The following is a 27,199-nucleotide window of genomic DNA, read 5'->3' on the forward strand; positions in this document are numbered from 1 at the left end:
TTTACCAAAAACCATATATATATATATTTTAATTAAAAACCATATTTTGCAAAGGAGAGATCGTTACACAAACGAGGTAAAACAACATACATGACATAGTTTTCTGCTTTAAAAATAATCTTCGATCGAGCAATTGATTCGACTCCATAAAGTCTGAGAGAAAGAATCAGGAGAGCGTTACTCACATGGCTGGATGCCCAACAAGGTGGGAAGGAGCAGCTGGTGCTGCCCTGACTCAGCACTGAGATGTCTGTGTCAAAGGGTCGGAGCCTTCCAGGGCCGAAGTTCTAAAGCTGTTCTTTTCTCCCCCATCAGCCTCATAGAGGAGATTCCTGAAGGGCAGAGGTAGGCAGTAGAATGGTCACCCACTGCTCTAAGTGGGGGTTCTCCGTCAGTATCCCACCATAAAATATGTAAAGGTCTTGTGTGATTGTGCAAATTCAGTCTTTGCTCACCATTTCTCAGCCCAAAAGGAGACTTAACAGCAAGAAAATATCAACTCTGAGAAAGTCTGGCTTCAAAAGCAGTATCTGGCAATCAACAAGACTGTTAAATGTGAAAGATATTGCAAGGTATGGGGAAAAGACTTACATATATATATATATTTTTGAAGTTAGCTTCCATGCATCTGCAAGTGAAACTTGTCATCTAAGAGTTTATGAAGCTACTCCAAGTCGGTAGGAATCGCACCATCCTGTGAAATAGAGCTGTCTCAGTGAGGACCAAACCCAACAACCTCAACACCTCCAGATCAGGAGCTGCAGATGCTACTTAACCCTGTTTAAGTGTGAGAAAATAGGTGAGGTGAACCTCAGAGCCACTTAGAATCCCAGCCAAAGCCAGCAAGCAGAGTAAAGAACTGCAGACTTTGCTTCTGGCTCCTAAAAGGTACAGAACAAATACCACCACCAGAACCAAATGGTCCAAAGCTCACTCACTCCAACCAATGGCTGCCAACCTCCTCAAGGTCGTCTGCTGGGAATCGCTGTGCGGTTGAAGCTCTCCAGACCAGGTCCATTCAGAGAGACTGAGCTGTTATGGAGGTGGCAAACTGTGCGTTATGAGACAGAGGGTGTTTTGTAAACCCACCTGAATTCACTTTTTTCTATGTGTCTTTGTGTATTAAATACACTGGGACAGGTAATTGCTTCCAATACGTATCCCAGGACAGTGTCTGGTAACCAAGGCAAGACATTTTCATCACATCTGCTAAGTTTAAAGTTGAATTTCATGACTGTGCACAGATAGAACACGAGGTGAATACACTGTTTTAATCCCATTTATATCCTTGGGGGATATGGGTGGGATCCTGAACTGCATACAGGCTTAGAGCTAGTCTGTGCGGGTGAACTTCATGCTCCAAGAGCAATATCCACAGACTCTCAGTGCAGAGAAAGGTTGTACCACCTCAGATACCACGTTTCCAGTGAACACTTTCAACAAGAAACAGAAATGCATTCACAGCCAGACACTACAGCTTGTGATATCTGTTCCTTGGCAGCTTCACTACTGTGACTTAATAGAAAGACTCTCCGTGTTTGAAGTCAGTTAAAGGCTATGGATCAAGGCAGAGGAAGAAAGAAGTGTCATAGCCAGAAGTTTTTCAAATGGATAAAAAAATAATTGTCTTTTTTTTCTCTCCCTCTTTTAAAAAAGACACAAATCTATTGTTCTGAGGAACTAAAGCAACCAATGTTAGCTTCCTTGTTTATCAAATCTCCTGCTTCTGCTCTGTATGATGGGTCTGAAAAGGCAGATCAGCAGAAGATTAGCAGAGAAGAAAGTTGTTCAGGCTCAGCCTAGACTCCAAGGAGAGCCGTTACACATTGACTAGAGCCAGCACCCCATTATTGTGTCCAATGGCAGCAGGGGCAGGGCTTTTTTTTTCCCCAAGAAACAAGTCCCACTGCTGTTCCTTTCACTGGATAATACCATCTTGCTGCCCAGTCTGGCTGGGATCAGCGGTCACCGAAGGACTGGGTGTATTGCTCTGCAAAAATCGACGGAAGTCCTTAATCATGGGGCGGAGGACCTGGATGAGGGCACTCAGTGCAGCCTGTGTTCCTTCCATGGCTTGAGCCTGGCGTTCCTGCGCACACGCCTGCACCTCCTGAGAGCGACGGATCATTTGAAGCAAGTCATTCTGCTGCTCCAGATGCTGGGCGATCTCCTTCACGTGTAAGTTGGTGACTCGCTGCTCCTGCAGGAGCTTGGCTGAGTTCAGAGCAATGCGGCTTTTCAGCTCCTGAGGTTTTGCAGATACTTCGTGTTGATGTGCCATCATCTCCAACGGTGCTTCAGCAGTAACTGCGGTGGGGGCTTCTGTTGTGCAGTACTCCACCACCCCGTCCTCCAGACTGTGGTACGTCGTCTCTGCAGGAACTGAGAACAAAGGACAGAAAGGGGGTAAGGAGTAGCTGCAAAATGGGTGTCCTTATCTACAGGACTATTCAAGGAATGTAACAGGAATACTGCCTGTTCTGGGAGATAACATACAATAAACAGCGAACGCGCAAAATAACTTCAGTCAACTCCACCCTCATCCAAGTTTCCTTCTCGGATGTACCGAGTAAGGTCCAAAGGAGCAGGGTGCGCCATCCCTGTCTAGACAAGATCTCTTTTAGGGCACCATGATTAACCAACTATGATTAACCAAATGACACAAGGCAAAGACAAGGACTCGAATGGCACTTAGCAACATGATGGCCTGGTTGGGGCAGTTCAGGAAATCAGCCCTGGAGATATTCCTCCTTTATTGTAGTTCATTAGATTAAGGGACCAAAGGCTCCTTGCTTTCCTGGCTTTAAGGCTGACCCCAGATGACTTTCACGTGCATCACATAGATGCTCCCCTACATCACAAATGTGTTTTCACGACAGATGGGCACTTAGTTTTGACAGGAGCTCCCTGCAGTGGGATCACAGGAAGGTTCCAGGCCTCCATCAATGCAGATGGAGCATCTCCACAGTGCACAGCACTCACTCTGGGTCAGTGTGACGGTGGTGGCGGATGCGGTGATGGGGATCTCGGTGCCGTCTGCAGCCCCGCACTCCCCGCCGGGCAGGCTGATGATGGTGGCCTCTCCCAGCAGGTTACAGATGCGCTGTTGCATTGGGGTGAGGATGACGGGAGCTGCCGTAGCACCCGTAGGGTCCTCACCCTCCGTCCCAGCACCGCCTCCATTGTGGCTCTCGCTGCCCCCTTCCATGGCCGCTCTCACTTGTGCCACTTTACGCCGCACCTCAGTCTTGAGGTCGGACCATTTCTTCTTCACCTCGGGCAGCTCTCGGTGGCAGGTGGCGACGGCGTTGACCCTCCGCAGGATGTCGTGCCAGGCTGCGGCCTTGGCAGCCAGCGGGACGCCGGCGTTGAAGTGGTTGATGAGGAGATGTTTGCCTCGCTCCAGCTCCTCCACGATGATCTCCACCTCCCGCTCCGAGAAATTCATCTTCCTCTTCTTGGCCGGGGGAGCCGGGGGCGACGCCATGGCCCTGAGGGGGAAGCGGGGGAGGTGATGCTCAGCGGGCTCCTCAAGGGGCTGGGGGGGGTTGCCCAGCCTTCCTTAGCCCCCCCCCGGCCCGCTGACCCCGGGGAGGAGCGGGGGGGAGGCCCGAGGCCCCTCGGGGCCCGGAGGTGTCGCTCCCTCCCCGCTCCCCCCCTTGGCACCGCTAACGATACGCAAGTTGCGTACCGCGGCCACCCAGCAAACCCAGTTCAACGGCCTCCACCCTGCGACACTGGCGTAATGGCTTCCAGAATCAGCCCCCTTTCTTTCCTCGCCTGATTGGGCCGCCCGCCTGTCCGTCAGGTGAAAGTCTCGCCCCCAGCGAGCAGCGCTGCGCTGTCATTGGCCAGTCGCGCCGCCCATCGAGGGCAGCTGGAGAAGGTCCCGCCTCCCCGCCTGCCTCGGCCCACTGGGCCTGCGTGAGTCCGGCGGGACCCTACTCCTGCAGCTATTGGCTGCACGCCCTGTCCGTCAACACCCAGCCTTGTCCCTTACTCCCAATCTGATTGGAGCGGTTGTGTCTTTACCCTCAGCTTTCAACCAATGGCATCCATCTCCGGCATCACATCCCGCCCTCTTCCGGCCGCGGCGGTTCTGCGCTCCGATTGGTGCAGGGAAAGGCGTCAGTCTGACGTCACCGAATTGCGCGCGTGGGCCGGGCTGTGGGCGTTGGCGGGGAGCGCTCCCATTGGCCGGCGGGGGGGCGTCACGTGGGCGCGGCGCCGTGTGGCGCGAAGGCGGAAGCGCTCGGCGGCGGCTCCTCGCGGTGCCGGCGGAAACGTCGCCATTTGCCGGCGGGCGGAGCGGCAGCACGGAGCCACCATCATGCCGGGAGCGCGGCGCTCATTGGCCTCCCCGGTGATGAGCGGCGTGCTGTGCCCGTGCGGCTCCCCGCGGGCCGCCGCCACGCCCGGTCCCGGCTCTGAAGGGAGCCCGTGCGGGAGGGCGGCGTGTGAGGCGTCCGAGCAGGACCGGCGGCTCCGGGCCTTGTTCCAGAAGCTGGACGTGAATCGTGACGGTGCGTTGTGCATCCACGACCTGGCCGTGGGGCTGGGCCGCCTCGGGCTGCACCGCACCGAGCTGGACCTGCTGGTGAGAGACCTGCGGCTACGGGATGAGCGAGGCCGGCTGTTAAATACGGCCTACGGGGCGTCTGGGCGGTACCGGGACCCTCCTGGGCGGTACCGGGACCCTTATGGGCGGTACCGGGATCGTTCTGGGCGGTACCGGGGGTTCTGCCTCACACGGGGTGGGCCGGGAGCGTTGGTGCCGTGCCGGTGCTGCGCGTTCCGAGCAGCGTCGTTCCGTTGTAACCGTTTAAAGCCGCGTGAACCGGCGCCGTGTCCGCCCTCGTGCGCAGCTTTAAGTTACTGGAAGTGAGCAATAAAGTCTCCTCTCAGCCTCCTTTTCCCCAGACTAAACAGCCCCAGCCCCCCCTGTCTCTCCTCATAGGGCTGATTTTCCTTCACAAGCCTCATTGCCTATTTCCCTGGACCTGCTCCAGTGCCTCCATGTCCTTTTTGTACTGAGGTGCCCAAAACTGAACACAGCACTTGAGGTGAGGCCTCACCAATGCCGAGTACAGGGGCAGGATGACTTCCCTAGTCCTGCTCACCACCATTCCTGATACAAGCCAGGATGCCATTGGCCTTCTTGGCCACCTGGACACACTGCTGGCCCATATTCAGCCAACTGTCCATCAGCACACCAAGGTCCCTTTCCATCAGGCAGCTTTCCAGCCTCACCTCCTCTCTAAAAGTAACATCAGTGCCATGGTGATCTTCTACAGTGTCCACTTTGGTAATGGAACCTGACTGTGCCCCATCAATCACCTCTGTGTGCTGTGTGAGATGCTGACCTGCTGCCACCCATGCTGCCCGATCCCTTCGCTCTGGCAGCAGGCTCTCATCTACTAGAACATTCTGTGCTGCTGCCCACCCATCTCAGCTGCCATTCCCTCTTCTTTCTGAGCCTGTTGTCCAACACAACCTGATGTTTTCCATGCTGGGAGGATGCTCTGTGAAACAAAATGCTTCTTGCTTTCCAGCTGCGGGAGCAGGGCCTGGAGCTGCTCTGTGGATAACTGTGCTGCTGCTCTGAGCCCTCAGCCATCGGAATTATTCTTCAGCCCTTTGCTTCCTCTGCTCGCTGTTCAGCTGTGCAGGAAGCAGCTGGTTGGATAAAGGGAGCTGGCAGGGCGCTGGTGGTATTGCAGGGTTCCCTTCAGCAGTGTGACAAATAGCATCTGTTAAGAATGAGGATGCAGAGCTCAGAACTCCAGTCTGATTCGTGAGAGCTGGCTGGAAAACCTCTGCCTTGTGTCATCTCTTAGGGAAGATGGAATAAACTTCCTGTTTCCCAGAGAGTTCTATTAATAAAAGCATTCTTTTTTCCTTCCCCATCTTTAGCCAATAATGACACCCAGCCACGTGGGCTGAGCAATGTGAAGTCACATTCAAGAAAAGCGCTTAAGGCTCAGGATGAAAACGCGATGTTTGAAGGCTCAGTTAAACATAAATCACACGGGTTGTGAGTAGTAAATTACTTTGTGGCTCAGGTACCTTGTATGTTACTGTGCAACAGTGCAGTGTGCTGGATGTGGGTGCAGCCCTCCAGCCTTGTAATGCCACGTTGCCCACCAGCTTTGCTGATCTCTTGGTGTCTATTGGCCCAAAATCCTTGTGGCAACACTGATTGTTTTGGGCTGCAGCTTGAAGGGAAAACAAGCATTGATTGGGCTCCTTCAGAACCAGAGAGTTCTTACTGAGATAAAGCCCTCTGCAGCTCCGAACATCCATCTGTGCCTCCTGCTCCAGGGGCAGAGCAGGCAGCCACACATCCATGCCTTCTTGCTAATGCCATCAGCCAGTTTTCGTTTAAATTCCTGCTGTTATCTTGCAGCTGTTTGACAAACACAGGATGCCAGGGCAGTGAGCCTTCCAGTGCAATGCTTGTTTGAGCTGGTTGCACAAAGCAATTCGCATACCTCACTTTGCTTGAGCAGTAAAGTGATAACCATGTGATAAACATTTCTTCCTTGTCCTACTGCATAAAGAGACACTCTGCTGCTAAATTACACCTGCCTCTGCAGCAGCTGAGCTCTTTTTACTACTTCCTCAGTTCTCTTGAAGATATCTGTGTAGATCGATAGAACTGAAGTATGTGCTTAATGGAAATAAGGGTCATTGAACTGTTCTCTACCTTTTTATCTGGAGATATACATGCGATGTAGCTGAAGGCTGCGTATTCATAGTATTTCTGCCCATGGAATTGTTTTCCTGCTGGCCCTCACCTGGAGCTTCTCTGCTGCTGTGGGCCAGGCAGCTCTGCCTTAGTGCAATTCATCCCTGCTGTATAGAGACAGCACAGTTTCTCTATGGAGCTGAACCTCTTCTGGGGGAGGACTAACACTGAGTTAAGAAACAGAGCAAACATAACCCTTGTTTCTTTGCAGCCATAACGGTCTGTGTACCTTTGCTGCAACTGGGATCTCCTCCTTGACCTTGAGATGCTGTTGTCTCTTGGCTCCATGCAGGTGGCTGCCTATTGCTGCCTGGATGTCAGCTCCCCCATCTCACTGCTGCAATCTTCACGTTGGCTTTCATCACCATGTTCTTTGCTTATTATCTCCTCTGCAATCTCAGAGCTCTGTCCGCTCGAGTTCTGCTTTCACCTGTACTGCAGGAGCATAACTGTGCTGCTGCAAAGCTTGCTTGGCTCTGGGCTCCTCTGAGCAGCTTTATTGTTTGGGATGGCTCTTGGGCTGTTCCAGCTGCTGAGGAGCACCGTGCCCTCCTGGTCCCCGCTCAGTCTCTTTACTGTGCATAACATGCCATAATTCTGAGCAACTGTAGGGTATTGAGAAGGCAGGAGCCCATCCTGTGCAGTGCTTTCACCTCGTTCCTGCTGCCAGTCATCTAGAAATAGGTGACCTGAGTTCTTACTGAGTCACAACGCTCTGCTTATGATTAAAAATGAGCAAAACTCTGTTCTGTAATCTAGACCAAACTATCTCTCTGAAGCCATTTACATTGAAACAAGACACAAACCATAAAGATGTGCTGAATCCTGCTGGGGCAGTTGGAGGCTCATAACCAGGCCCTTGTAATTAATTGTTCAGGGTTGAGCAATATGAGGTCATGATCGAACAAATGGAGCAGTGTTAGTCTGAAATTCCAGCTGATCTCTTTCCTGCTGCTGGAAGTTATTTGCCAGCAGCTCCCCAACCACCCATCTTCTCCTGGCTGATCCCAGGGGCTGAGCTGGATGTCCCCAGCAGTCTGCAGGCGGTTCCACCTTGTGTTATAACACGTTAAATAACTTCAGATGTCTGTGGGTAACATCCTTCAGAACAGGGAGCGGGGAAGATGACGTTGGTTCGGTGCTCCGCAGGGAGCCGGGCCCTGTTGCTCCTTGCAAGTTATGAAATGTGTGGTTTGAGAGCCTTGTTTCCACGTGTCTGGGAAATGTGTTGCAAGAGCAAAACCGTGGGTCAATGATTTCATTGGAGATAAAGCCTTCAAATCTGCGGCAGGCACAGGAGCTGGTGTGCATCCCATGATTTAGATGTGCTAAAGGCACGGATGCATCCTTTGTAATCCAGCAAATGAATCCCTGGCAGGTGCTGCAGGGCCTTGGGAGCGATGCAGGGCAGGCTGGTGCCTGTGTGACTGATGTCTGCTCAGCAGGCATTGCAATGCAGCCCACTGAGAAAGGCTGGAATTGAGCTTTGGGTGCAGATGAATGCAAGGGGAACTCGGTATTGCTGCACTATTGCTCATTTCTATGCATGTAAAGCTCAGCTGTTGTGTACCTTCAGGACACATGTGCAGCCCCTGAGAGGTCTGACCTAGCAGGGTCCCTTCCAGCATGGTCCTTTGCCTACCTGGCAGCTTGTGGGTTTCTTTAGCTGGGACCTTTACTCCAGTTATGGCTGATAAGGGCTGCAGGATTGCAATTGGGCTGCTGATACATTCTGGGCTCACTGATAGTTAGCGCTGTGGTCAGCTGCAGCCTTGCAGAAGCACAGAACTGTGTGTTCTATATGCTCCGTGCTCCCAGACCTCCTTACCCTTCCTAGACAGCAGCTTTGGCCTTTCAGTGTGTGTTCTGAGGGGTGATATTGAATTACCAGGGCTGAAATCCTTGGGAAGCATGATGTGAAACGCCTCCTTTGGATCTGGGTAGGCTCAGGGATGGGGGAAAAAGATGAAGTATTGAGAGAGAAGAGCAGGTGAAAAAACCCTGAGCTGCAGAATGGTTGGTGGGAGTGGGTTGGTAAAGAAACAAAGGGCAGTGACAATTGTGGCTGAATACTGAGCCAAATAGCTGAGTGGATGACACGTGTTAATGAAATAACATCAGAACTGCTATAAGGACTTGGTGTCCTGCAGTTCTGTGCCTATATTGTGGTGTGGTGCCGGCAGGGGGAGGTGGGGGAGGGAGTGTTGCCACAAGTAGGTCTGAAAGTAAAATGGTAAATGAGTCTTTGTTCTTGTTCATGTCCTATGGCTATATTTGTCCCTCTGAATGTGGGACATGAGCGTGCTTTAATGACGCCCCAGACTTTGTCTGGAGTGAAGAAAGCAGATGCATCATTGCTATGGGATGGCACTGGAGGTGCCTTCGTTTTGCTGCATTCCACACGGTGAGTTGAACTCTGCTTTAAGAGAGAAATAGCTGGAATTGTTGGATCGTGAGATGCTGGAAAGGCAAAGCTGTTTGGTATGCGAGGCCACACTGTGCACAGAGCCCAGGCTGGGGGGATCGTTTCCCAACAGCCACTTTCCTGTTACTTCAGTACACGACGTGTGTTTGTGCCTTTCTGATTTCGGGGTATTAGAGATGCCTTTTCTCTTGGTCAATGCTCATCCTTCATGTGATGGAGCCCAGCAATGTGAGCCTGCTTGGCGCTGGCCCCATTACCCAGTACAGGGGCTGGGGCAGCTGGTGGCTGTGCTGGGGTTCCTGCAGAGAGGTGGCTGGGTTTTGTTGCAGATCTCTGTTGTGTCACCTCAATAAATTAACGTGGCTGAATGTCACCGGACAGCTTCATTATTTAAGCAGCAGCAGCCAAGACGTTTGGCAGCGCGCTGTAAAAACCCTGCACGGCATTTCTGGATTTTATTACAGCTCTCCTAATAAAAAGAAAGCGGGATATCCTTACGTTAAGTCTTGTCTTTCAAGGAGTGACGTTTGGAAAGATGAGAACTGGGTGTAGGTGGCCAACCTCGGGTGCTCCACGCGCCGCAGCCCCTGCTCGGGTGTCCTGGCAGCTCCTCCTGCCTGACTCACTGCTGGGGTCACACCAGGATCCCAGGAGGCGACGGCTGCATCAGCTCTCCTGCATTGGGGGACAGGGATTGCTGCTCCCTTCCCTCTGCCCCTTCCTCTTCACCCTCCCCCTTGCATTTTTGAAGTGTGAGCTAGTTGTCTGCTCGGATTCTTGCTGGAAAACACCGTATGTTTGCTCAGAATTCTTCCAAGGGCCATCTGAATGCAAGGATGAGGCTGGTGCCACCAGCAAGAGGGGCACAGTGCCTGCCCCAGAGCTGAGGTGTGGCTGCAGGATGGAGTCAAAGAGCACACCTAATACATTGGTTTTGCTGCTTGAAGAGACCTCTCTTTGCCAGCTTGCAGTATAAGGAAAATACTACTTCAATTAAGCACACATTCTCTTTCCTTTCTTCTTTGTCTCCATCTGGATTGCATGGCTTCATTGCCATCTTCTCCCCAGGTTACCTTAGGATAGCCCACCTCAGTGATGCTGGGCACAGGGCTGCAGCCACCCGCAGGTCACTGCTGCTGCTTTCCCCTCTTAAAGATCTTTTTGGTTCATGCAAACAGCTGAAGAACCAATGGAGGTAGGTTAGGCAAGGTGTTCTGTATGACCTGGGCTCGTGATTTCTAGATCAAGTGAGTGTCTGTTCCTCATCTGTTGCCCTACACTGGTTCAGGCTGGACCTGGACCCACTGAGTTTGTTGCACTTTTAATGTGTGAGTGGTTGGCTGCCTGCTGGTGTCAGTGGGGCAACACTCGAGTCCCAGCTCCCTGCAGGGAGCAGCTGCTTTGCCTCTGGCTATCATCATCTCTCCATTACTCGCTTTATTGTTCTGACCTAATGAAATTCCTCACTTGCTAAAATAAATGCTTTTTTTTTTCCTCCCCTTCTTCTAAATATGATTAGAAAAGGCTGTTCTCAAGGAGCCGTGTGGGTGAAAGAATTCCTCTGAGGTTTCCTTCAGCAAGGACAAAGGCTGAGGAAGTGTTGCTGTGTTTCTGCTCTAACTGCACCCTGGGCATGTATTTTCTTGCACTAATTACTATTTTCCCATGCAAACTCTGCATGAGCAAAGGAAGATGGGGTCTGTGCCATGTGTACACCCCAAACATAAGCATATACAACACATTCCCCCTGGTCCCATCACCAGTTACATGAGAGAAGAGGCTGACTCCCAGCTCACAGCAACCCCCCTTCAGGTAGTTATAGAGAGCAATAATGTCTCTCCTGAGCCTCCTCTTCTCCAGACTGAACATTCCCAGCTCCCTCAGCCGCTCCTCATACGACCCCATTGTGCTCCAGACCCCTCACCAGCTTTGCTGCCCTATAAACATGCTCCAGGTCTTCCATATCTTCCTTGCAGCGAGGGGCCCAACTCATCTTTGCCTTCATGTCTTCACATCTGTCCTTGCTGTGGGTCTATGGGATGAGCTCCTGGAGCATCAGAACAAGCTCTCAGCTTCTTGGCAGTCTGTAGCCTTAGGCTCCCGAAAGCTGATTTTGATGATCTGCACCAGTTCAGGAAATCTGCTTTGTTCTTCCTTTTGGCTCAACAGCATTAGAAACTTTAAAAGATCACCTTAAAGGATCAGAATGGCAGCAGTGTGTTAGAAAGCAGTTGTGACTCCAGTGGGGGTGGGGGAATGGCAAAGACCAGAGCGGGGCTGTAGACTTTTATATTTAAACAGCATTTTTTTCCCTTTAAGTAATGCTGTAACGTACATGCAGAAGAATTCTTTCTTTTATGTGAAGTCTTCTGTGTGCTTGTCTCTTTTTCCATTACTCAGGTTGGTGAAAGGAATTCGGCACTAACAAGTTCCTGTAAGTGTGACGCCAAGTGTTCTCCCTTAAAAACGGGCTGCCTGCAGCTTGGAGTTCTTCCAGTTTGAGCTTGTGTTTCCATATCTAATAGCTGTAAGATGCAGGTTCCCCATGGGCTGCTGCTGTCGAAGGTTAAGAACCGGGAGCAGTGGTCTGGCAGAGGATGAGGAGCTCAGTGTGTGCAGGGAGCCTCAGGGATGGAGCTTTGCTGCTGCGTTGTGCTGGAACCCAATGGGAGAATGGCAGTGCTGTGTGATGCCCTGGGGATGGGTAAAGCCCTCAGGCTGCAGAGGGAACTTGAATCATAGAGTGACTTGGGTTGGAAGGGACCTTAAAGATCATCCAGTTCTGACCCCCTGCAACAGGCTGCCAGCCTCTATATCATGGACCAGCTCAGGTTGCACAGGGCTCCATCCAGCCTGGCCTGGACATCAATAGGGATGGGGCACCCACAGCTCTAAGCAGCAATACCTCACTGCACCCTGTGTGAAGAATTGCCCCATAATATCTAAATTTCCACTCTTTAAGTTTAAAACCATCCCTCCTTGTCCTGTTATTGCCTGCCCATGTAAAAAAGTTGCTTTCTCTCCTGTTTATCCGCTCCCTTCAAGCACTGGGATGGATGCACTCAATGAGGTCTCCCCGGAACATCCCCATCTCCTCATAGGAGAGGAGCTGCGGTGGTGCAGTACTGATGTGATGATGGGCGATATTTAACCACAGCCTCGCGCAGATGAATGGCCGTAAATGCTGTGCAAGCGCATCACTCTGCAAACCAAATGGCAGCAACATAATGCAACACCAAAGACCTATTGTAGCGGCGGATGAGACTATAATAGACCGGAGAGAGAGGGTGCAACCCGGGGTTAATTCACCCGCGGCCAGGAAAAGCGGTCATCCCCGCAGAGAACCATCTGCTGCTCGAACAAAGCCCCACCGCGGAGCGCTGGGAGAGGCGGCGATGTGAGCGCTCTACCGGTGATATGAGCTGTCGGACCGGCGATGTGAGCGCTCTACCGGCGATGTGAGCGGTGGGAGCGGCGATGTGAGCGGTGGGAGCGGCGATGTGAGCTCTCTACCGGCGATGTGAGCGCTCTACCGGCGATGTGAGCGGTCGGACCGGCCCTGATCTGCACCGGTCCCGCATCCCTCCACCCTCCGGCGCGCTCCCCGGTGCCGGCGCGCTCCCGGAGCCCCTTAGCGCTGGGAGCGGCGATTGGCTGCACGTTGCTGCAGTGGGGCACAGCCCGGTTCTCGGCCCCGTGTGCTGCCGGGACCCGCCGGGTCCGCTGGCAGCACCCGGTTTGAGCTTCCCTCTTGTTGGGCTTTTTCTATCTTAGCCCTCTCCAAAGCTCTGCTCCTTGGCGTAGCTCAGAGCTTGCTCGGCGCTTTGTCTGTTGCCCGTCGGAATTGTGAGGCTTTTCTTGTGCAATGAGCTGCTTGTCAGGCCGGGCACGACTGCATTAACAGCAATTTGAAAAGGCAGGAAGCGTCTGCGGGAACGGGGCTGCACTGAATCCCAGCCCGTGGAGCTGCCGGGTTGGATCTCCTGCTTCCCATCCCGGTAGCGCAGCCCGGGCGGCTCCCGGAGCAGCGATGCTGCAGAACCTTTGGCGTTTTCTATCTAGCTTCCTTCCCAGGGCCACATGCCAAGGTCCTGCCGATGGAAAGGACGATGAGGCCACAAACATCACCCCAGTGCCAGGCCCCGGGGAGAAAGGGCCAAAGGTGCTGGGGAAACCACAGGACAGAGGGGCTGAGCCCACTGAGAGGAGACCAACTATCCTACTGGTGGTTGGACCCGCAGAGCATTTTCCAAAGGTAATGGGATATCCTGAAGGCAGAGCGTATGGTGGGAGTGTGGGGCTGCAGGGGGGTGCAGTAGTTGTGGTGTGTGTGTTTGGGGAGGGGGTCAGCAATAGTGATGGGGTTCAATGTGTTTGCATGCTGGAAGCAGAGGGACAGAGGGAATGACTGCAAAGAGGTGATGTGACCTTGCAGACATAGTGTTGTAAGGGGAAAAATGTGCCCCGGGGGGTAAGGGGAGACTATGGGTCTAGAAGGTGACTTGAAAGCAGTGTAACTCAGGGGGCTGTCAATGATAGTGGTGAGTCCTTGAGCTGCATCAGAGTCTAGCAGAGGGTCCAGCAGATCCTAACATCTCCTGGTCAATCCCTGGTCATTTTGCACTGCCCATGAGTCTATAAGGGATGATTGTATTAGGGGCAAGCAGGCACCTGGTGTATGGCTGGAATGGCACAGCCCGCAGATGGGAATGGCTGTCCCATGGGAGTGAGTGGCATAAGGAAGAGACCTAAATCCGTGTGAGGATGGGAACTTCCCGGGGTGGGGACGTGGTGGGTGCGTGCAGTTGGCAGAGGATATAACCAGTGAGGCTTTGTCTGGGGGGAGGTGAACAAAAGCAGCTCAGTTCTCTGCTGGCCGCGTAGTACGGTGCAGCTCCAGGTTATCCCCCAGAGGGAGGGAACGCTGTCTGTGTCTCCCGAGGATGATGCAGTGTGCTCTGACTTCATGCGGGTTGTGACCAAGGGTGTGAGCTGAGATTATTGGGGAGGGGCTGGGCAATGTCCCCTGTGCAGCTGGGAGGGCTGCAGCACCGAGTGGGGTGACTGCAGGATGCGGCTGCTCGGGGCATTGCTCTGAAATAGGGAATGAACGGGGTTGGGTTGCAGGAGGGTTTAATGCCCTTTGCTGATGTTTCGGAGGGAAGCAGCAGGGTGGCACCTCTGTTCTGCAGAGCAGAAGCCACTCCCTGCCTGAATCGAGCTGAAACATCTGCAGGGAGTTCTGCCTTCAGCCCCATTGATAGCAGTTGGCACCGTGCATCTCGTCCAGGACCCAGAGTGTGCACTGAGAGGAGGAGAAGACTTTAGTGTGCAGAGGTTGAGGAAGGACAGAAGGAGGCTGTGATGAAGGAGCAGGGCTGCAGATCTCTGTTCCCTTCAGAAGGAACAATGCTCCTTCAGTCCGGGAGAGCCCATCTGTTCACACCTGCAAATAGAGCTCTATGATATGGGGAGGGAGTTGATACGGATCTCTTGTCTGCATGACCCTGAGAAGCTTTCTGTATAGGAACCCTAAAATTGGCTAATGCAGAACTAGCTGGGGGATAAGGATGTGATAAAATGGAGTTATTGCAGCTTAGGAAGTAACTGCCCATCTGCTGGGAGGTTATGGCTGTGTAATTTTAGCCTGCCCTGATTGTGAAGTGAAACACTGAGTAAAGCTCTTCTGCTGAGGATTATGCAGATCTGGTTTACCTTGCACTGCAGACCAGCTAATGCTGCATCCTGTCGCCGTGGCTCAGCTGACAGCCAGTAACTTGTGAGGCTTGATGATCTATCTGTGCTCTGATTGCCTGTCAAGGGGAAGCATTGCAAAAAAGACCCAGAAAAGCATAAGGGATAGATGATAACTCACTGTGTGGGCAACCAATGCTACGTGGGGTGTAAGGAAACCGGGGGCTCAAGGCTTCTGTTCCTCTGTGGAACGCTGTGACCTTGGGATAAGTCTGTTAGCTGGGTGCCACCTTGTGCTGTCCGAGCTCCTGTAGGTGTCTGCTGAATCATCCCGAGCACTGCCTGATACTGCAAGCAATGTATGTGTGATAGACCTGACTGGGGAGGCTTCATCCCAGCCCTTCCGCTCGGGGTGACTCAGCTGTGCTGCTCCTGCAGGTAACGGTTCCGACATGCGGTAATTCCCACCAATACAGAAGAAAATGCTGGTTGAAAATGTCACGTGTTGGCTGTGTGTGTGTGTGTGTGTGCACAGGACGGGGACAGCCTGCCCCTGATGTCACCACCTGGACTTGTAACTTTGGATCTGTGCGTTGTCACTGCACAGCTCACCTCTCCTGCTCAGCTTTACAGCATGTTCTGATATGGGTCTGCCCTTCCTGTCCGTACCCTTCTGCTGCTCTGTGCTCCTCTGGGGTCTCTTCAATGATTAACTCCCCTCCTTCCTACACAAACGGTGTCTTTGTGAGTTGTGAGAACCTTCTGTACCGGACAATTAATTATAAGCTAAACTCCAGAAACGATAAACACCAAGTCAGCAGGACCTGCTGAAACTTCCAGCATAGGTGCACCTACTGCTCTGCCTCCATAGGAGGATGTGAGCTCACTATGTGACTGTGACGCCTGCTGGCACTTGGTATTTTTAGAGACTCTTCTTTTTTTTAGCAGAGTAAATTCAAAATTAAACAGCATCCTTGTATGGCTGCATCCTCCCATCTCCGGGAGGTACCTTCTGGAGCTGATGTAGTTCAGCAGCGATGAGAGTAGAAATGACTAGGAAAGGCCAACGTTGGAACGGCGGGGTGTCGTAACTCGTGCTACACTTAAACCAGAGCCAAATCCTATGAATAAAATGGACAATGAGTTTGCAAGGTCCCTGACAGCAAGAAGTCCCATAGAAGGAGTGCATTTGGCTCTCCCTGCAGCAGGAGGCATTGGTGAGGCTGCATCCCATCCACCACCATCCGCAGCTCCTCTGCATGAGGCTCTGGGGCTGTGCACATCTGGGACCTGGGCCCTGTTTGGCTTTGGGCACTTCCAGGTTTATCAGGATTATTATTATTGACAAAACCTACAAACCTGCTCATGCTTTTTCAGATTCCCTTCATCACTGTAGCCTGAATTGCTGGTATAAACTTCACTCGTAATCCATCTCTCCTTCTTAGCTCCCTCTCCTGTAATTAATACTCCGCAAATCAGCTTTCTTAACATCATGACCTCTCTCCTTTCCTCTGACGTAGGCAGTCGGCTTTCTTCCCTAAAATGTGCAGATTCTGCCTTTTGTTCTCGCTGCCAACTGGAGATGGAGTTTATTAGGAAAATCTGCATCATGTTGGCATAGCAACTGAACCGCCGAGCAGCTCAAATAGTGATGCTTGGCAACTCGTGGGTAGGAGCATGGAGGATCTCGAGGCTCGGTGTGCAAATCTCAGTTATATTTGTTCCTTCAGCACCCAAACGTGGGGTGGGGGGGCTGCTCTGGGTGCTGAAGGCGTTGATTTTGGCCATTCCCAACCATAGCATTGGAGCAGTGGGTTGGCGTGCAGTGAGCTGTTGCAGCTGATCCCTAAGAGGATCTGCAGCCTGAGAAGATCCCATTGCCGTGCTGGGACGTCAGCAGGAGCAGGTTAAGCCTGGTTAGGTAACACGGTGGCAGGTGAGGTGCCAGAAGGGCATGGGAAGCCTTCGCAGGTCATGGCCCCATGCAGCACCCTGCTGCTGGCACCCTGTTTTAGAAAGCCTTAAAATAACCCCTCTGCTTTAACATTCCCACTTCAGGTCACTGCTGTGCAGCTCCACCAGCAGCTTGTTACAGACCTCAGCCTTCTTTATACTTAAAGGACAAAATACCCCACAGGGACACACCATCCCCAGTGCATGGAGGTCCAAGGAGGAGCCTCTGCTGGACTTGGTGCTGGTCAGCACTGTTTGAGCAGAGCAAACACGGGGTAATGTCACAGCGGTGGGGAAAGCAGTGAGCAGGGCTGGCTGGAACCAGTCTGACTAATGTGCTGCGTTACCTGGAGTGCAGACGGGATGATGGTGTTTGGGAAGCTGCTAATGGCCGTGTGCTCCTGGGCGATAGGGCAAATATCAGCTTGTATTTTATGTCAGCAGCTGCAGCTCTGCTCCCTTTGGTACTTTCTCCCCAGAGCTGGGTGCTGTCCTGTACATTGTGGGTGCTCCAAAGCCTGTAATTACACACAGTGATGCATGTGCCACGCTCCCTCCTTGGCCAGACTTGTTATCTGCTGCTTGCAGAGTGGTTACAGTGATGGGAACTGGAAAAGGTAGTTCTGCCCTGACCACTGTTCTTTGCAGGCCATAACCAACAGCAGTGCTTAATTGTCATTGGGAAAGGAGGAAGGACAGCTGGGGGGCTGCAGCTGCTGTGGGGGCTCGGCTGTGCTGTGCTGGAGCCCTGAGCATGGCCCATTTGGTGGCAGTGCTGGCAGGGCAGCTCCAGGGGCACCAGGAGTGGACTGGGAGCCCAGTGCTGGTGGTGGGAGGCCTCTGAGAGGCTCTTGGCAGCCCTCTCCATTGGGGAGGGCATTGGCTGCTACCGCTTCCCTTTTAAGTAGAAGGGCAGGGCTTGAGCAGCCAATCCCGCTGGAGCCGGGGGAGCTCATAGGCAATGTGTCATGAGACACACCGGCATTTCCTTCCCACCACGCACTGAAATTAACTCGGGGAGTCTGTCTGCATTGCGTCCTTCCTGGTCTATCCGAGCAGCTCAGCCGAGCGTGGGGCGCAGGAAGATGCTCTGCCTCTGTCTCTATGTGCCGGTGCTGGGGCAGTCACAGGCAGAGTTTGAGTACTTTGAGTCCAAGGGGCTGCCGGCTGAACTCAAGTCTATCTTCCGCCTCAGCCTCTTCATCCCCTCCCAGGAGTTCTCAACATACCGCCAATGGAAGCAGGTACGGCTGTGGGGGGAGCAGGACCAGCCCATGGGCTGTGCAGGGTGCAGTGGGGTCCATGGGGCTGTGTTGGATTTGGGGTGTGTTGGATTTGGGGCTGTGTTGGATTTGGGCTGTGTTGGATCTGGGGCTGTGTTGGATTTGGGCTGTGTTGGATCTGGGGCTGTGTTGGATTTGGGCTGTGTTGGATCTGGGGCTGTGTTGGATTTGGGGTGTGTTGGATTTGGGCTGTGTTGGATTTGGGGCTTTGTGCTGCTTTGGGGGACTGCTGTGTAAACACACCTCATTGTGGATCCAATCTGAGAGGAGCCCACTGCTTAAATCGATACCAGATGCAGTTTAAATAGAAGAAAAGGGGTTTTCCAAACTCTCTGCTCATGCCGAAGGCTTCATATCCTCTTCCTTTTCCTCCCCCGCACGCTGCCTGCCCTGTGACGAGATGAGCAGCCACGTGTTGCTGGCGCTGCTGGGAGCTTGTGCAAGAGCCTCTCCCTGCCCTCTTACAGCAGCTGTGTGGGCCTGCTCTGCTCTGGGCTCTGCCCCACTGAGCTGGCCAGACTCCTTATGCCCTTGTGCAAGTGTACAAATGGACACGTGTGGGGCTTTTAGATGTGTGGGGTGCCGTGTGTGCTGCAGGGCATGCATAGTGCAGGCACTTAGAAACACCTGCAGGTGCCTCTCTTTGCATTCCCATCCTTCAAACGTGTATAAGAACCCATGCAGGTCACTGCTTTATAGGGGCAGCAGTGGCAGCGTGCAGTCTCAAGTCACTTACTGTACATTGCTGCTGCTGGGGAAGCAGTGAGCTGCACAGTCACATCTCTCCTGCAGCAAACGCCTGTGAATTATTTGTGACTGTCAGCTGCTGGGGGTTGCCAGCGAGAGGGAAGCCCTGATTCAGCTGTTGGAAGCCAACCCTCTGACATGTGAGAGGTGCTGCTCTATCTTTAGCCCACAAGGTGGATGTGGGGCCGTGTCTGAACTTTACAGCAGTCATATGATAAATTGCAGATTAAGGATACTGGGCACACCTCAAAGGTCAGTGCAGCTGGGACGGTGCTTTCTTATTTAAGGCTCATAAGATGGTTAGGGCTAATCCTCATAGTGTTAGGGCTTGAAAGGACAGGATGTGATGGGGCGGGAGGAAGATAGATTCTTAACACGAAGCATTTAGTATTGAAACCATTGGGGACAGCACTGAAATACAGGTTTAAGGCTAACAAAGGAGACCAGTGTCATTGGGCTGAGGAAATGCCAGCGTAGGCTTCAGAGGTGACAGATAAACCTGAGCAACCTTGAACAAAATACTGGTCATCAGAGGGTTGGCCTTGGTCTGGATCCTCTGTGTCAGCCCACCTTCATGTTACAAGGATTACAACCAAAACAGAGGTGGTGAAGTGCTCTGAGTCACACCTCGTGTTGTGTCGCTCCCTGTTCCAAAAGGTTTCTAGGCTGTCAAGGGCAAGTGACCAAACAAGAAGGGAAATGGGAACTCCCTGAGCTGCATTCTTGCAGCATGCAGATCACCTCTGCTGTCAACAAGCAGCCACGTGCCTTCAGATAGCTCAGTGCATCTCCCATTGCCCCATGCTGGAATGAGTTAATGTGTCGTTGCTTGTTCCCAGCTGTCTGACACAATCTAATCTTGATGTCAGCTTTGTCCTACTGAGAACCTTCTCTTGTTCTATATGCATCTCGTGGAAACCTGTGTAATTAAAGCACGTAGCTCCAGGGTGTCTAAACCAGTTCATAGGGGTTTTTATCTTTGCTGTGCCCACTGGGGCTGGACAGGCCTTTTCTGGTTGGAGTTGGTTCTTGCCAGGGGTAGCTTACTTCTCTAGGGATCATATTAGGCATGACATTCCTTCTCCTATTCGTTCAGGCTTATATTTTATTGCTCCAACTTTGGCAGTTAATTTTCGGTGCGAATCTCGTTGCCTCACGCATCAAATTATGTGAGGTGTTAATTGAGACAGAGGACTGAGATCGGATACCTGATAGTTACAGAATATCCCCAATAAAAGCAGGAGGCATTACGTTTGGCTGATTTAGGAAGGCAGTTGCCTGGAATCAGGTGACCTTTTGACTCTTGCTTTCCTCACATTTCTTGGGGGGAGTTTTCATGATTGTCCATTGCTTCGTGAAGGGGGAAATGATATTTAATTATGGTGGAAAAAGGGGCAGATCATCTGAACGATCAAAGGAACTGATGGTTTTTGATTGTCTCCTGAACAGAAAATTGTGAAGGCCGGAGACAAGGACCTGGATGGACAGCTGGACTTTGAGGAGTTTGTTCACTATCTCCAGGATCATGAAAAGAAGCTGAGACTGGTCTTCAAGAGCTTGGATAAGAAGAATGATGGTAATCACCTTCCTCCTGCTCACAGACAGGCTATTGCTCACTTCAACTTATCCTACAAATACTTGAGCTCAGTGCCTTCTCTTTGCAGGCCGTATCGATGCCCAGGAGATTGTACAGTCTCTTCGGGACCTGGGAGTTAAGATCTCTGAAGAGCAGGCTGAAAAAATACTGAAGAGGTGAGGGATGAGCTGGTTGTTGTGTCTTTCTGAAAAGATCTTCAAGTTGAGAGAAGGAAGGATGAGGAAACGGAACCTTTCTCCTCTTTTCTGCCTTCTATACACTTTCCGGAGACTTCAGCTCCTCCCTTTTGCCTGTTATTCTTCATTTTGATTTTTCCAATTAAATCACACTCTTAATACTGTAATCCATTGTGGAGAGTTGCTGTAAGACTGTCTTGCTTTGCTGGCCTTTTGTGGGGAAGGGCTTGCACCTGAGCTGATGGCATTTGTTCCTTGTCTGACTGTCCCGCTGCCCTGAGCTTGCTGCTTTGAAGAGGGAATATGCAGTTGCCCTTTGGAAATGCTGAGTGTGTTTTGCATGTGGCACTAACACGTTAACAACCACTTATTTGTGCTGTTTTTTTCCTCTTTCTTTCCTCTGCAACCCTCCCTCTGTCTGTTTGCCTGTGTGTCAGAATAAGGACGGGACACTTCTGGGGTCCTGTCACCTAGTAAGTATTTTTTTCCCTTCAGTTGGGAAACTAGTTGGCCTAACTTGGATAGGAGGGGGTACAGCAACTCCTGTGTTGCACTTAAAGGGGAAATAAGGGAGAGAAAGAGGGAGACCGTGTCTATCTCTCTGCAGTATTTGGTGTGGAGAAGATTTCTTGGCTTTGTCTTGTGTCTCTTTGGAAGTCTTTCAGTAGTTGCTTTGCCAAGCTTTATTTTATTGTTCTTTTTGGAGTAGGTCTGAATAATCAGAGGGAAGGGGAGGAGAGATGTGTCACCCAGTGGGAGTCTGTACTCACAAATGGTAATTTTTTTTTTAGCATGGATAAAAATGGGACGATGACAATTGACTGGAACGAGTGGCGAGACTATCACCTGCTGCACCCAGTGGAGAACATTCCTGAAATCATCCTCTACTGGAAGCATTCCACGGTAGGTTCCTCCACAACATCTCTTTTCCCCATGTTCTCAGTGAAAGCCGTAACCCCGGGGAGCTGCTATCAGCAGTCTCTATCATTTTCTTCATGGTTCAGTAGCTGCTTTGTAGCCCTTGAAGCCCAATTGCTTCCTGTCCTGTCCCCTTATCATGCCACCCATCAGTGGCGCTGCTTCTGAAGCCTCTGGCACAGGTGATAACAACTGTACATTCTGCAAGAAGATGTATGTGTTCACTTGGCTTGTGCATCTGAGAGCTCGTACCGGTGGCCAGATCCTGCCAGCTTAGAACCTGTTAAGACTGGAAATTAATTTGACAGGCAGCCGTCCTTCCTGGTGATATTTCAGTGTGTGCAAATAGCATGTAATGAGATGAAACTGGCTGCGAGCACCCAAGGTTCCAGTGAGGCCCAGCTGCGTCCTTGTGCAGTTGCTTACAGTTATTGATACAGCTGATCATTTTGTTCATTACTGTGGTGCGCAGTGATTTAATGAAGACAAATGTTTGGCAGTTCCCAGCTTCCCAGACAAATCTGCTAAACCTTGCTGAGGTGGTGCAGCACTGGCAGTCCCAGCGGTCAGACACAGCTGTTAATGGTTACAGATCAGCTGCTGTCATGAAGTGCTGGAGATGCTTATTAGAGAGGTAAAACTGTAGCAGCTTTGCTAAGCTGATGAGACGTTTCTCAAACACTTTCTGTTCTTTTGCAGATCTTTGATGTAGGAGAGAATTTGACTGTTCCTGATGAGTTCACGGTGGAAGAGAGGCAGACAGGGATGTGGTGGAGACATCTGGTTGCAGGTGGAGGTGCAGGTGCCGTGTCCAGAACCTGTACAGCTCCCTTGGATCGTTTGAAAGTCCTCATGCAGGTATGATGGAAAAGTTCCAGTTTGTTTGAATAGCCTGAAGGCTGATGCCCTAAACTGACAGAGCTGCTGTTCCATCCAAGTACTGTATGTTACAAAGGAGTTACAAAAAGCAAAAGGTTTTAATTTGCCTTCTCACTGTACCTGCTCTCGAGTCATCTGAGAGGTCTGTTCTGTGTAGCTGGCCCTATGCTAGGTATGGGAGATGGCTGCTTAACCTTTCCCCCTGTTTTGGAGGAGTATATTGATTAGATCCATTAGTTAACATTGGACTTTGCAGAAAGGAAGAGAAGCTTGCTTTTCTATTGTAGAAGTTATTGAGAAGGGATTAAAACCTTGGCAAATCACTGGGTAAATAGAAAAAAAGTGCCCTTTTGTCCCTGGATTACAGAAGAACGTAACACTGTCGTAATCAGGACTGGAATTAAGCCAGATTCTCTCTCTCTCTCGGTCTCCCAGGTTCATGCCTCCCGCAGTAACAACATGTGTATCATTGGTGGTTTTACTCAAATGATCCGAGAGGGTGGAACGAGGTCACTGTGGAGGGGGAATGGCATCAATGTGCTGAAGATTGCACCGGAATCTGCCATCAAGTTCATGGCTTATGAGCAGGTAAGTGAAAGAGCACGGGAAGAATCTGACCACAGTGGGGGCTGTGGAAGGACAAGCTGAAAAGAGTGGCTGAGGTAAAGCCAATGAAGCTCAACGTCTGTCTGCTTTGGCTTCCACAGATCAAGCGGTTCATTGGCACTGACCAGGAAATGCTGAGGATCCACGAGCGGCTGTTAGCTGGCTCTCTGGCTGGAGCCATTGCACAGAGCAGCATCTACCCCATGGAGGTGAGGCCACTGACGGGTGCAGCCCCTGGAGGGTCATGGGAGGGTGCCAAGATGAGAGCTGATGTCCTGCCCTTATCTCTGAGAACTCATTAAGCAAGCTGATACCAAGTCATGCTGCTCATATGACACCTGCTGTAGTCCTGACCGTCCTGGCTCTTAAGAATTGCGTCATCTGTATCTTTCCTCCTGTTGATTCTCCTGTAGGTCTTAATGGCATTTATTCTTGTCTTGTAGGTTCTGAAAACACGGATGGCTCTGAGAAAGACAGGACAGTATTCAGGCATGTTGGATTGTGCCAAAAACATCCTTTCCAAGGAAGGAATGGCTGCCTTCTATAAAGGCTACATTCCCAACATGCTTGGAATCATTCCGTATGCTGGTATCGACCTGGCAGTGTATGAGGTATGGAGCTGTTAATGATCCTGTTGTGCTGTGCTGCTTGTGCAGCGTCTATCAGTCTGACCAGTCAGTTACTGTAGGAGTTTAAATAACATATCAAAGCTCTTCTGATCAGCCCTAAGGGGCACAGATGAAGTTTTTTAGTCAAAATGGCCTAAAAGATAATCCAGTAAGATGATTTTCCTTTCATAATGGCATCATGCTTGATGCTGTGTTTCTTTTTTGAGAGAACTGCAGCAGAAAATTGAAGACTTTCTTTCTCCCAGGCCCCTAAAATGGCTGTAACTCAAAAAGATATGAGAAGCCTGTCTGATATTGCATGTACCTCCCTGGGCCTTTGAGCTAAGATCTTTTATGTAACTTGTTGTTTTGATTGCATCTTCGCTGCTAACATTTAGCTTGTTCCCTCCAGACACTGAAAAATGCCTGGCTGCAACGCTATGCTGTCAACAGTGCTGACCCTGGAGTCTTTGTCCTCTTGGCTTGTGGCACCATATCCAGTACCTGCGGACAGCTTGCCAGTTACCCTCTGGCTCTTGTGAGGACACGCATGCAGGCCCAAGGTGAGAACTTCGGGGAACTCTGCGTAGTGTGTGAACTCCTGCCACGGTCTCTGAGCAGGGTAAAGGTCCTCTGGTGCAAACATTGCAACAACAGCCTTAACTGGCCCGTGTGGCCGAGCTGTAGTCCGTGTGCCACGCTGGACAGTGGACTTTGTGCTGTCCTCTGGAGTCAAATGCCACTGGGACAGAGTAGCTCTGTTTTCCTCAGTCAAGAGTTTGGGCTAATGGCATCTGCAGAGCAGTTTGGGAGGATGGCTGTGTTGTGCAGCACAACCTCACTGATAAGTTAGATGTTCTTCTTAGAGCACATTTAGTCTGCGAGCATCCCTGGGAAGCACATGATTCAGATCTCCCTTTGAGACAGGTGTTGGCTTGATGTTTTTGTGTCATAGCTTACGTTATTTATCGCGGCTCTTTGCATTGCAGCTTCTGTGGAGGGTGCTCCCGAGGTGACCATGAGGGGACTGTTCAAACACATTCTGAAGACTGAAGGAGCGTTTGGCCTTTACCGGGGTCTGGCCCCAAACTTCATGAAGGTGATCCCAGCCGTAAGCATCAGCTACGTGGTTTATGAGAACTTGAAGATGACGCTGGGCGTGCAGTCACGGTGACCAGGAGGCGCCGAGGACTTGGAACTCTGAAGTCTTGGGGCGCGATCCCAAGACGTACAGTCATCTCTCATTCTGTGAATGTGTCGACACTAAGCTGACTAAGCAAAGCTGTGAAATCTCAGATAGTTTGTGAGTCAGGAAGGGGAGGGGAGGATCTGGTGTCCTTTGCCATCTTGCTGCTCAGAGCTCTACAGAAACCATCACACGGTCCTTTTTGTTGGGCCTTTTGGGAGGCCGGGAGCTGAACTCCTGGCCCAGTCTTAAGGCATTTGTTGGTTTGAGGTCAGTTCCCAGCAGTATGGCAAAGTAGCAAAGATTTGGGGAACAGCCTGCTTTCAGCATATTCATGTACAGAGCTGTTTGCCTGCAGATGAGCACCTTCTGACTTGCTGGAAGAGCTTCTTTTTCCATTCAGTTGTCAACTTCCTACCTGCCGTTCAGATCTATACAAACCTTGTGGAGGAGCTGCTGCCACACCAGGCTTGTCATTATGTTTACATATATTCCTTCGGGTAGGAGATATTCATGTTCTGCTTCCAAGACTTGACATGAAAAGTGATTTTTCTTTTGGAACTATTCTGATTTGGAGGGCTGGTGGGCAGTGGTTTATCCAGTCAGGCTGAATGTTACTTTAGACCAGCCTGATGAAGGATTAGGATTATTTATTTTTTATAGATTTAAGTGTGTCTCATAAATCCACTAACAAAGATGCACTTACTAACAGAAGCAGCAGCCTAGAGCCTGCATGCCTGTATCCTTTGCATGCCAGACTGGCTTGTCTTATACTCAGCAGGAGCTTGGAAAGGGGAAGGCTGGAGAGCCCTGGGTGGACCAGCACCTCGATGCATGGCTTCAGTGAATAAACAACTATTCCACAGCTCCTGTGCAGCTGTGCTCCCAGCACGACACTGTGCAGCGTTGCATGGACCTCTGAATTCCATTCTGCCCCGTGCCCAGGGTGGCTGACGGACCTTTCCAAGCCCCGTGCCTACGCTGCTACCTATCTCTTTAGACCTCTTTGTAGTTTGATGTTCAGGTTTGCATTAGTGGGGTGGAGTCCCCAAGCCAGGAGTCTGTCTGCCATGGGGAGGGCTGCAAGGGAAGGGCTGGTTGTTACCTGGAGATGTCAGTTCAGTCCTGAAAACACGTTTGCTTTCCTTTCAAAGGGTGCTTTTCTTAGGGCTAAGGGAAAGAGATGGCTTTAACATTTCTCTGTTATGGGCTACTTTAGTGGATAGGGTCTGGCTGCTGAGGCCTGGGAGATCCTCATCCAATTCTTTGTTTTGGGCAAGATGGACCACCGTTGCATTCCACTGTTTTACTGCTTAAAGCATATTTATTTTGTATTTATTTGAACAGATTTATGCCAGACTATTTTTATAGACTTGTTTAAATATTGTTACTGTGCTCGTGTTTCTCCTGTTTTAAAAAGTTCTCTATCTGTTCTCTCACATCACACGCAGCTGAGTCGTGGGGAAGGCACTAAAGTCAGTAGCATCCCTTCCCCAGGGGTCTGAGCTGCCCTATCCCCAGTGTGGGGTTGTTGCTGGAGGACCTCAGCCCTGAGAAATGCTGTAGCAGGAAGGTATGGGAGAGAAGGGAGATGGTGAGGAAGCAGGGATGGGGGCTTGGAATCGCCTCCATGTGTGGCTGAGAGGGTTTGGGGGCAAGTTGGGAAGGTCGGTGTGTGCATGTTGGGTGTCACAATGGCTGAAGGAGAGCAGCAATCCCGGGGGAGTCTGAGAAGGGGGAGGAGGGAGAAAACTCTGAAGGAAACGTGACTTACCAGAGAGGTGGGAGGGGGTTCACCCTGGGACATGAGGTTTGTTGGTAGCCAGCAGCTGAGTTTGGTTCATGGGGAGCCTTCCAGGTGAAGCTCTGCCTTGTCAGCATCAGCCTTTGGGAATCCAGGTGATCCTCAACAGAGCGTTAAAGAGTTTTTTCCCTCTATCTCCCTCTTTTTGTCTGTCTTTCTTTCTTTTAAGATCTATGGTAAAAACTTTTTTTGCAGTGGCTTCTTCCTACCAGTGTGGCCTAATGAGACAATGAAGATCAGAATGCAAAAATCAATGCAAAACAACAACTGTCTTTGTAGCTGTAACCACAAATTGTTATAATGCAAATCTAACTCAGATTCTTCATGTTAGGGAACAGTCTGCTAATAAAGGTCTGTCAAAGAGACCCCAGGTGTCCACGTCTCTCTATGAGGGGTTGGATTTTTCCTCCTTAGGATGATTCTCACCATAGATGCTGATGGTGGGAGTGGTTTTCTATCATAAACAAAACCCACCTGTGAGCTGAAGGTGCTGGGAGCTCAAAGCTGGCACTGCAAGTGGCCAGTAAAGTGCAGCCAGGGCCATGCTGGAGTTGGTTCCTGTGTCTCCAATTGTA

General features: G+C 51.1%; 2 protein-coding genes across 8 annotated transcripts; one reads left to right on the forward strand and one right to left on the reverse strand.

Annotated features, from left to right (window-relative positions):
- On the reverse strand, window positions 1-4,170 carry NAIF1 (nuclear apoptosis inducing factor 1). 2 transcript variants are annotated; one of them, XM_015879095.3, is made up of 3 exons: window positions 4,033-4,170; window positions 2,983-3,491; window positions 1-2,382 (listed from the first exon to the last, which is right to left on the reverse strand). In XM_015879095.3, exons 2-3 carry the CDS (start codon window positions 3,485-3,487, stop codon window positions 1,919-1,921), a joined length of 969 nt encoding a protein of 322 aa, XP_015734581.1. In that variant the 5' UTR covers window positions 3,488-3,491; window positions 4,033-4,170; the 3' UTR covers window positions 1-1,918. The 2 variants fall into 2 exon arrangements, with proteins under 2 accessions (XP_015734581.1, XP_015734580.1); XM_015879094.3 differs by lacking the exon at window positions 4,033-4,170 and adding an exon at window positions 3,692-3,819.
- On the forward strand, window positions 4,160-26,989 carry SLC25A25 (solute carrier family 25 member 25). 6 transcript variants are annotated; one of them, XM_015879075.3, is made up of 11 exons: window positions 4,160-4,597; window positions 20,300-20,426; window positions 20,515-20,602; window positions 21,061-21,096; window positions 21,415-21,526; window positions 22,241-22,399; window positions 22,856-23,008; window positions 23,128-23,235; window positions 23,470-23,637; window positions 24,047-24,197; window positions 24,624-26,989. In XM_015879075.3, the coding sequence occupies exons 1-11, from the start codon at window positions 4,331-4,333 to the stop codon at window positions 24,806-24,808; spliced, it is 1,554 nt and encodes a 517-aa protein (XP_015734561.3). In that variant the 5' UTR covers window positions 4,160-4,330; the 3' UTR covers window positions 24,809-26,989. The 6 variants fall into 6 exon arrangements, with proteins under 6 accessions (XP_015734561.3, XP_085377594.1, XP_085377595.1 ...); XM_085521469.1 differs by lacking the exon at window positions 4,160-4,597 and adding an exon at window positions 12,520-13,428; XM_085521466.1 differs by lacking the exon at window positions 4,160-4,597 and adding an exon at window positions 17,698-18,064.
- The last annotated feature ends 210 nt before the right edge of the window (window positions 26,990-27,199 follow it).

The sequence above is a fragment of the Coturnix japonica genome, chromosome 21 (assembly GCF_054131305.1).
Source record: "Coturnix japonica strain WE chromosome 21, WE-NBRP24, whole genome shotgun sequence".
Classification (NCBI taxonomy): Eukaryota; Metazoa; Chordata; class Aves; order Galliformes; family Phasianidae; genus Coturnix; species Coturnix japonica.